Here is an 11,129-nt window from a genome sequence, read left to right on the forward strand (position 1 = left end):
AATAAAAATAAACAATCACATTAACCATATAATAAAAAATTAGATTTTTTATTATATGTTATATTTTGAATTTTTTTAAATGACTTTAAATTACAAAAATGAAGAAACTTTATATGTTATATTTTTTTAAAACGACTTTAAAATACAAAAATAATGTCACCTTATATGTTATATTTTATTATATGTTAGATTTTTTCTTATATGTTATATTTTGAATTTTTTAAAACGATTTTAAATTACAAAAATGTAAGTTTTCCTTAAGTATACGACTAAAAATATTAAAATGACATGTATCAGTTAGATGGTTGATTTGAAAGCTTTCAAAACCATATGTAAGATAAAAGTCAAAATAATTCAACTGTGAAAACGATACTGTTCACTTTTTCAAGAATGTGTTCGAGGAAAAAAATAAGGCTCTTATGTCATAATTTGTTTAATGTCCACTAGAGAATATTATATTAACTTAAAATATAAGAAGTGTGTATTATTTCCCTAAATAAAAGCTACAAAATTACCTAATATGATTTACATATATATGGCAATTAATGATTATGAATAATAAAGATTTGATAACAATTTTTGCATCCTTCTTCATTTTGTTTAATTTTATATTATTAAAAAAAATAAACAATTACATTAACCATATAATAAAAAAAAATTAGATTTTTTCTTATATGTTATATTATGAATTTTTTAAAATGACTTTAAATTAAACAAAAATGAAGAAACCTTATATGTTATATATATTTTTTAAAACGACTTTAAATTACAAAAATTAGAACACCTTATATGTTATATTTTTCTTATATGTTAGATTTTTTCTTATATGTTATATTTAAAATTTTTTTAAATGACTTTAAACTACAAAAATGTAAGTTTTCCTTAAGTATACGACTAAAAACATTAAAATGACATGTATCAATTCGATGGTTGATTTGAAAGCTTTCAAAACCATATGGAAGATAAAAATCAAAATAATTCAACTGTGAAACAATACTGTTCACTTTTTTCAAGAATATGTTCGATGGAAAAAATAAGGTTTTTATGTCATAATTTGTTTAATGTCCAATCCGATCAACCCATGATGTATTAATTATAGTTTTGTTCTATTATTTTTAATAAAAATTGATCCGATCCATCGGAAAGAAATTATTTAATAACAAAAAAAATATTTTTTATATATAAATAAAATGATCAAATATATAAAAGAAACTATCGGTAATATATACAAATAAACTCACCATGCGCAAAGCGCAGGTCTTATCCTAGTTAATTTGTTAATCAAGGATTTAAAATATTATCATACTTTAAGAAACTATAAGAAGATTATCTAATATACAATTACAAAATCTTCCATTTTATTGTAATTCACGATACGGCACAAAAGTATACATATCCCCAAGATCTTGGTTTCTTTTGCCTCCTCTTTTCCTATGTATACACTCATAAGCATATTAATTAGAATCACATCAGTTCTAATGTTTGAATCACTCATCTAAGAGATACGCATGGTGAGTTGTTGAGATCTCCCAAATATTCGTTTGATATCTTTAGTTATACCATTATTGGTGATTAAATTAATTTATTATCAACTTTGGGATGCCGTCCAACAAAATCATGATCATGAAATCAGATTGTGTTCCAATAAAGATTGTCTCATGACGTTTAATTTAAGAACAATGGGGTATATATTAAGAATTTATAATACTGAAAGCCGATATTATTTCCAACCAGTATACAAAGCATTAACAACAATCGAAAAATACAATTAAAATTCGATCTTATATCATTTAGAATACAAATTACATTAATCGAAGAGCTTTGATGGTATTTATATATTAATATTAATTTAAGAACTTAAAACATACTACTGTCTTTAACATTTCAAAAAAGAATTAATATAATAAGAAACCAATCAAATGAAAAAAAAATATTTTTTCCAATTGGCTAATTTGATCTAGAACTATGTTTGTACACGTACGGATCTAGTGGTGAACTAAATAATTAAGAGCAAGAGCCAAGACAGCCTACCTCATAGTGTAACATCGTTTTTAGCTTTGTACCTATAAGTGTTGACCAAAATTTTGTGTGTGTGTGTCCGTGTGGAAGTTAATTTAGCCCCATAATCGTATGATACTGATTTGTAGCCAAACGTATCCTCATGTACGTCCATGTACTTCTCCATCAGCAGGTGTCATGTCCTCGAGATTCAGATATGATCAAAAAGACTATCATCCTACCTACCCAATCAAGAATTTTTGGGTGAACAGTCGTCATATATATATGATTCTAAAAGGTTCTATAAAACAAGCACAAATGTGAAAAACAGACATACCTAACTAGATTGCTATTCCATCTCTTATTTTGTGTTTTAGTTTATATATACATACGTCACTATTGTTAGTTACTATCTAAATAAATAATTTTATAATTACGATTTTCTGCTAGTGTTCCAAAATAGTTGCATGTAATCTGAGATAGCATTAATTAGTATATGTCAAAGAGCATATATATCCAATATTGCAGATTTATAAACATAATTTTGAGATATACGAATAGGTTAAGATTTAAAAGGACGGTTGGGCTATTATCAGCCTTATCAAATTTAAGTGGATTCGCAGAAAAGCCCATTTATTGAAGAGATACGTTTCCCAAAAAGGTTGTATTTGTAATGGACCGAATGATATACAGCAGCAACAAAATATAATTTTGTAGCCCAAATATTTCTTTTAGAATTGTTAAAAAGTAATGGCACTAGCTTCATTTAGTTCTTATAATTACTAGATTCTTTCATGCTTCAAATTTATTAATTTACAAAATTTTCCACTATATTTACAATATTACTAATTGTTTATATAACATTTTTTAAAGTTGAAACTTAAAGCATCAAGAAAAAACTCAAAGATCATTAACGGCGAGCATCATTAGTGACAAATAAATATTTTAATTAAAATGTAAAATATAAAAGATTAAATTAATCTAAATAACATTAATCCCAATAACAATAATTTTAACATTTCATTTGTGAAAAACTTAAAGCATCATTTTAAAATACAGAGAGATAGTATATATCAACAATATTAGAGACATAACTCTCACATCGGGTATCGAAAGATGATGTCTTGAGATTTTACATGATTTACTTGCCATTTTCATACTCATTTGAATCACTTAGAATGCATTTAGAGTCAAATTTGGTGCATAGCATATGCATGTGTGGTATTGTAGGTTTGGTGAGGCTAAGTTGGAGATATGAAGGTTTGGACAAGAAAAATGGACTTGATGGAATTGAGTAGATGAGATGGAGTGAAGCTGATGCGGCGCGGACATGAACTGCGGTCTCAAACCGTCCGCAATATGATCCGAGAGACCCAGCCCGTGGGGACAAACCGCGGCCTAGCTTCGCGGCCTTAAGCTGTCCGCGGTGATGGACGCGCCAAGCGACGCGGACGACGGGCGCGGGTCAAGCCAAGCCGCGGAATTTGACCAGAGGCATCATGTTCTGAAGCGTGTACTGCGGCCGTGTAACGCGGCTGGGAGCCGTCCGCGGTGAAGGACGCGGGCGTGTACCGCGGACTGAGGCCATCCGCGGCCGATGCCGAAACTGACTTGACCACTTGTTTTTCGGGTCAAACCCGGGCTTGTCGGGTTGACCCGGTTCGAGTTTTAAACACTATAAGCACCTTCAAGACCTATTCTGAGGATCTATCTTGTTTTTCCAGAAAAAGAACACAAAAACTCTACCAAGAGAAAAGCTTGAATCTTTAGTATCTTTTCTTCTTATTTTCTTGTATTTGTTTGATTGATCACCAATCATGATTAACACCAAATCATCTTTGATTCTTGGGTTTATCATGAAGAGTAGTGAGTAGTTACCTTTGGATTCATGGGTTAAGGAAGATTAGAGTGATTAAGTGTAGATCTAGGGTGTTTTGTTGTAGATCCTTCTTATTCTTTGCTAGTAGAGTGATCTAAATGCTATTTTAGAGTTGGCCTCTCTAAAGTTGAGCTCTAGACATTTCATACCTGAAAAGTGTTGATGAAATGTCTGATCCAACTCTCCTAAGCTTTTAACACTCTTTACCAAAGAGATTTGTTGTTAAAGGTGTTAAAATGGCTATTAGACTTGATTTTAATGATTGCTTAGATGATATTCAACCAAAGAGATTTGATGCTTGAGTTATCTTGGTGAATGAACATCCATCTAGAGATAGAGTTTGTTTAGGAGTGTATCTAAGCCTAAGGTTGATAGATTGATTGAAAGGTACCACCTTTAGATTGAAACTTGATCACCCAAGGTCATTTCCCTTAGCCCATGGGTTCTCCCATCTCATAAAACAAAAGAAAGTTTGTTCTTATTTGCATTTTAGTAGTATTTTAGTCCAAAAACATCTTATCACTTGATTGCACTTAGATTAAGTATGAACTTGTATTCTCTTTGATTCAAAATGCTTAGAAATGGATTGACATCTTAAGTACTACTTTGATTTGAAACATTGGACCCGAGAAAAGTCCATTTCAAACTTGGCGCCGTTGCCAATTCTAAGTTGTTTTGACATTGAGATTTGGTCCTTACTTGAGACTAAGTCTTACTTTTATAATATCTAGTTACTGATACTCTATCCTAGTCGTTTCATATCTCAGGTGCATGAACTTGAGGAGCAGAGGCCCAACAAACCTAGTTCCACCAGTTGAAGACATTAAAGCACTTGAGAGGCAGATTGCAAGGAGAAGAAGAGAAGAAGAGCAAGAGACTCACCTAGACAGATTGGGATTTGTGATGGAACAACGTCAGAATCAGCCTCAAGAAGGAGAGGCCATTGGCCAAGGAGCTGCAAACCTTCGGCCACAACACCCACAGCGACAAACTAGAGCCATTGGCACCTATGATCAGCCTAATATCCATGGGAACAGGATGGGCATTAGAGCACCAGCTGTGGAGAACAACAACTTTGAGATCAAATCTGGTTTGATCAACATGATAGAGAACAACAAGTTTCATGGTCTTGCTTTGGAAGATCCACTTGATCATTTGGACAGATTTGACAAGTATTGTGGTTTGTCCAAAACCAATGGTGTTTCTGAAGATGCTTTCAAGCTACGATTATTTCCATTCTCCTTGGGAGACAAAGCCCACACATGGGAGAAGAACATTTCAAGTGACTCTATCACCACTTGGGATGAATGTAAGAAAGCTTTCCTCACCAAGTTCTTCTCTACTTCAAGGACTGCCAAGCTAAGGAATGAAATATCTGGATTTCAACAAAAGAATCTTGAAATCTTTGGGGAAGCATATGAGAGGTTCAGAAGCTACTTAAACAGATGTCCGCACCATGGCTTCACCAAAGAGAGCCTGCTTAGTACTTTCTACAGAGGTGTCCTACCAAAGTATAGAAGCCGGCTTGATACCGCCAGCAATGGATTCTTCCTAGGACGAAATGAAACAGAGGCCGAGGAACTTGTAGAGAACATGGTTCAGAGTGATTCAGTCTACAATGATGAGCATGATAGGAGCAACAGAGGCAGTGGGGGTGATGACTCCAACACAAAGAGAGAGTTGAAGGCTTTACAAGACAAGATGGATCTACTTCTTATGGACAGAGCCAAACAAGAGAAAGTGAACTATGTTGGTGACCAGAAACAAGAAGAGGTAGCTATTCTTACTGAAGTTGATGGTCTAGAAGGTCAAGAAGAGTTGTGCTTTGTAAATGCTAATGGAACATGGTACAAAAAGGAACCTAACTTTCAGTACAACAACTATCAACAAAAGCCCTTCTACAATAACAACCAACAAGGTGGTTACCAAGCTAGACAAAACTACTCTCAAGGTTTCGCCCCTAAAGGAAATCAGTCTACACAAGGACAAGCCGGATCCTCTACATCTGCCCCACAAGAAAGTAGCACTGAACAAATGTTGAAACAAATATTGGAATCTCAAACTAGAAGTGAGAAGCACATTGGGTATGAGCTAAAAAACCTTCATAACAAAGTTGATGGAGGCTACAATGATCTCAACAACAAATTCTCAAATCTTGCTTCCAACTTCAAAGCTTTGGAGAACCAGTTTGCCTCTATGAGTAGTAACTCCAAACGTCCTATGGGATCACTTCCCGGAACTTCCGAGCAGAACCCCAAGGAGACAATGAAATCCATAACCCTAAGGAGTGGTAAACAATTGCCTCCTAGAACTCTCATTAGGGATAATGAGAACCAAGACGGGGAGGTGGTCATCAATGTGGATGATGATGTGGTTATTGTTGATGAGAAAACCAATGAAGAGATCTTAGAGAAGATAGTTGAAGCTAAAGGGAAAGGAAAGATTGGAGAAGAAAAGAAAGTTGAGAACAAAAATGAAATCACAACTTCATCAAAAGAAGCTCTGTTCATTCCTCCGCCATATGAAGCAAAACTTTCCTTTCCTGGTAGATTCAAGAGGCAACTTTTGGAGCAATACAAGGCCTTGTTTGAAAAGCAAATGAGTGAAGTTCAGATTACCATGCCCATTATTGACGCCTTCATGCTAGTGCCTCAATACAGCAAGTTCCTCAAGGATGCTGTCACCAAGAAGAAGAAAGAGATGGAAGGGATGGTAGTTCTCACCCATGAATGCAGTGACATTATACAACGGTTAACCATCCCCAAGAAGCTTGAAGATCCAGGCAGTTTCACACTACCTTGTGCCATTGGGCAATTGACTTTTCAGAAGTGTCTATGTGATTTGGGAGCAAGTGTGAGCCTTATGCCTCTCTCCATTGCTAAAAGGCTTGGGTTTACACAATACAAGAAGTGTAGACTCTCTCTTGTGCTAGCCGACCGCTCAGTGAAGATTCCCATTGGTATCCTAGAAGATCTCCCTGTTATGGTTGGGAATTGTGAGATTCCTACATACTTTGTTGTCTTGGAAATGGATGAAGAACCAACAGATCCTTTGATATTGGGGAGACCTTTCTTGGCTACCGCAGGAGCTGTTGTGAACGTTAAGGAAGGGAAGATTGATCTTCATCTTGGAAAAGGGGACATCATGCATTTTGATATCAAGGAGGTGATGAAAAAGCCCACTACCCAAAACCAAGCATTCTACATTGAAGAGATGGAAGCTCTAGCTGAAGAGTATTTGGAGGAATTAGCTATTGAAGACCCTCTTCAACATGCCCTAACAGTTGATAGAGAAACTCAATTGATCGAAGATGAGGAGAGTGCAAGGTATGTGAAGATGCTAGACTGCCACAGGGAGAAAAGTGGAGAAGACAACTTCATAGAGCTTCCACAAGAAATTCATCATGCTGCCTCAGTTGATCAACAAGAGGACCTCCAAGAAGATGATTGGACTGAGCTGAAGGCCCCAAAAGTGGAGATTAAACCTCTCCCCCTTGGTCTAAGGTATGCATTTCTTGGACCTAATGAAACATATCCTGTCATTGTGAGTAGTGAACTGAGTGAAGACGAATTGTCTAAACTTTTGAATGAACTTAAAAAGTATAGAAAGGCAATAGGCTACTCGCTAGATGACATTAAAGGAATATCACCTTCTTTGTGCATGCATAGGATACATCTAGAGGATGAATCTATGACTTCTATTGAACATCAAAGAAGGTTGAACCCCAACTTGAAAGATGTTGTTAAAAAAGAGATTTTAAAACTCCTAGACGCAGGTGTAATCTATCCTATTTCAGATAGTAAATGGGTGTCTCGTATTCATGTTGTCCCAAAAAAGGGTGGAATAACTGTGGTTAAAAATGATGTGAATGAACTAATTCCAACAAGGACAATAACGGGACATAGGATGTGCATAGATTACAGAAAACTCAACTCAGCATCTAGAAAGGATCATTTTCCATTGCCATTCATCGATCAAATGCTAGAGAGACTTGCAAATCATCCATATTATTGTTTTCTTGATGGGTATTCGGGATTCTTCCAAATCCCCATACATCCAAATGATCAAGAGAAAACGACTTTCACATGCCCTTATGGTACCTTTGCTTATCGAAGGATGCCATTTGGGCTATGTAATGCTCCAGCCACCTTCCAAAGGTGCATGATGTCTATTTTCTCTGATCTCATAGAGGATGTCGTGGAGGTGTTCATGGATGACTTCTCTGTCTACGGATCTTCGTTTTCTGCTTGTTTGTCGAATCTGTGCAGGGTCCTAAAGAGATGTGAGGACACCAACCTTGTGCTGAACTGGGAGAAGTGTCACTTCATGGTTAAAGAAGGGATTGTGCTAGGACACAAGATTTCAGAGAGGGGGATTGAGGTAGACAAGGCCAAGATCGAAGTAATGGTTGCATTAGCCCCACCAAAGACAGTTAAAGACATTAGAAGCTTCCTTGGTCATGCTGGATTCTATAGAAGATTCATCCAAGACTTCTCAATGATAGCAAGGCCAATGACTAAGCTTTTATGCAAAGAAGCTGCATTCAACTTTGATCGGGAGTGTCTAGAAGCATTCAAGAAGTTGAAGGGTAAACTGATTAGTGCCCCCGTTGTGCGACCACCAGATTGGGATCTCCCCTTTGAGATCATGTGCAATGCTAGTGATTATGCTGTGGGAGCTGTCCTTGGTCAGAAGAAAGACAAGAAGACTCATGTGATCTACTATGCAAGTAGAACCCTTGATGAAGCTCAAATGAAGTATGCCACAACTGAGAATGAGTTGCTAGCCATTGTCTATGCCTTTGAGAAGTTTAGAAGCTACTTGGTTGGGTCAAAGGTCATCGTATACACTGATCACGCTGCGTTGAGACACCTTTTGGCCAAGAAGGATGCTAAGCCAAGACTGTTAAGGTGGATCCTGCTGCTACAAGAGTTTGATCTTGAGATAAAAGACCGGCCAGGGGTTGAAAATGGTGTAGCTGACGACTTGTCTAGACTAAAGATTGAGTGTGGGATCCCCATTGATGAAGGGCTTCCAGAAGAACAGATCATGGCAATTAGAGTAGTGGTAGCAGCTTGTGAATCCGGAAAGAAGCTTGAAGAGGTGAAGGCAACTGAAGAGAAAGATCCTTGGTATGCCGATTTGGTGAACTACTTAGCCTGTGGAAGAGAGCCATTGGGTCTTGAGGGATATGCCAAGAAGAAGTTCTACAAAGACGTGAAGAGATACTATTGGGATGAGCCTTACCTCTACATACTTTGTAGGGATCAACTATATAGAAGAGTAGTAGCTGGAGAAGAAATCGATGGGATCCTTACGCACTGTCATGGGTCATCCTATGGAGGTCACTTCGCCACTTTCAAAACTGTTGCAAAAGTGCTACAAGCTGGGTTTTGGTGGCCTCATATGTTCAAAGACACTCAAGACTTTGTATCGAAGTGTGATTCATGCCAAAGGAGAGGAAACATCACCAAAAGGAATGAGATGCCTCAAAACCCAATTCAAGAAGTGGAGGTGTTTGATGTGTGGGGCATCGACTTCATGGGACCATTTCCATCATCTTTTGGCAACAAATACATCCTTGTAGCCGTTGACTATGTCTCCAAATGGGTGGAAGCTATATCAAGTCCCACCAATGATTCTAGAGTGGTGATCAAGATGTTCAAAAGCACCATCTTTCCAAGGTTTGGAGTTCCGAGAGTTGTGATCAGTGATGGAGGGTCTCATTTCATCAACAAGCTGTTTGAGGGTCTTCTCAAGAAGAATGGTGTGAAGCATAAGGTTGCAACCCCTTACCATCCTCAAAACAAGTGGTCAAGTTGAGATCTCCAACAGAGAGATCAAGTCTATTTTGGAGAAAATTGTGGGAACTACAAGAAAAGATTGGTCTATCAAGCTAGATAATGCACTTTGGGCTTATAGGACTGCTTACAAGACCCTTTTGGGAACCACACCTTTCAACCTTGTGTATGGAAAGGCTTGTCATCTACCCGTTGAGCTTGAGTACAAGGCATTGTGGGCTGTTAAGTTACTGAATTTTGACATCAAGAGTGCCAAGGAGAAGAGACTTCTCCAACTAAATGAGCTTGATGAGATTAGACTGGATGCTTTTGAAAACTCGAGGATTTAGAGAAAACCAAAGCTTTTCATGACAAGAAGATCTTGAAAAGAGAATTCAATGCTGGAGATCAAGTACTCCTCTACAACTCTAGACTGAAGTTGTTTCCCGGGAAGCTCAAGTCAAGATGGTCCGGCCCATTCAAGATCAAGGAAGTTAAACCATATGGAGCAATTGTGTTATCGGACATGAATGGTGGAGACTTCACAGTCAATGGACAAAGAGTTAAGCTCTACATGGGAGACACAACAGAGGAGGAACGAATCTTGGTTCCACTCTCCGACCCCATTCCCGCCTAACCAAAAAGAAAGGAAGTCAAGCTAGAGACTTAAAAACAAGCTCACTTGGGAGGAAGTCCCATGTCTATCCTTGTACATAATATTTATATTTATATTTTTCTTGTTATTGCTATGTTTCTTTGCTTTATTTCTGGTTTCAGGTTCGAGTTTCGGGATTTCCCGACATGATTAGCGGTAACCCGGAAATCTCGGGTTTTAGGTGGCCGACCGCGGACGTCGACCGCGACCCACGCCCGTCCACGGAAATTAATCTGAGAGGGGCAGTTTGGGACCAAATACCGCGGCCTAGCTCCGCGGCCTGAAGCTGTCCGCGTCCCAAATGACACAAACCCGCGGCCAGTCCCGCGGCCTTACCCTGTCCGCGAAAGACAGTCCGAGAGGGCCTGTTCTCGTGCCCAAACCCGCGGCCAGTCCCGCGGCTTCAGCCAGTCCGCGAAATACGGTCCGAGAGGGCCGGTTCTCGCGCCCACATCCGCGGCCAGTCCCGCGGCTTCAGCCAGTCTGCGTCATCGCCCAGGTAAGTCTCTCTCTCCTTGGTCCGGTTTAACTTAAGTGAACTGAAACCCAATTCCACTTAAACCCGACCCGACCGCCTCTGAACCTGACCCAATTCGCCCACCTCTCTCCTCTAACTCATACAATCTCTCTCTCTCACTTTGTCACTCTCTCCATCCCATGAACACACTCATTTTTTTCACTCTTTTTCATACTTTTGCTCACACTCCCAAGATCAAATTCTCAAATCAAAATCATCATCATTTTTTCTCTCAAGAACATTGCCTCCTTTGTAAAAAGCTTGAATCTTTATATCATAATCTAAGGAAGTTCTTCATAT

General features: G+C 38.0%; 1 protein-coding gene and 1 non-coding gene across 2 annotated transcripts; one reads left to right on the top strand and one right to left on the bottom strand.

Moving 5' to 3' along the window:
- The first annotated feature begins 1,212 nt into the window (after positions 1 to 1,212).
- LOC125591910 lies at positions 1,213 to 10,294 on the top strand. Its single transcript, XM_048766830.1, has 3 exons — positions 1,213 to 9,315; positions 9,800 to 9,887; positions 10,001 to 10,294. The coding sequence occupies exons 1-3, from the start codon at positions 4,649 to 4,651 to the stop codon at positions 10,292 to 10,294; spliced, it is 5,049 nt and encodes a 1,682-aa protein (XP_048622787.1). The 5' UTR covers positions 1,213 to 4,648.
- LOC125592103 lies at positions 5,234 to 5,340 on the bottom strand. Its single transcript, XR_007327953.1, has one exon. It is a non-coding gene; the product is annotated as a small nucleolar RNA R71 (small nucleolar RNA).
- Positions 10,295 to 11,129: the final 835 nt, after the last annotated feature.

The sequence above is a fragment of the Brassica napus genome, chromosome C8 (assembly GCF_020379485.1).
Source record: "Brassica napus cultivar Da-Ae chromosome C8, Da-Ae, whole genome shotgun sequence".
In the NCBI taxonomy this organism is placed as follows: domain Eukaryota; kingdom Viridiplantae; phylum Streptophyta; class Magnoliopsida; order Brassicales; family Brassicaceae; genus Brassica; species Brassica napus.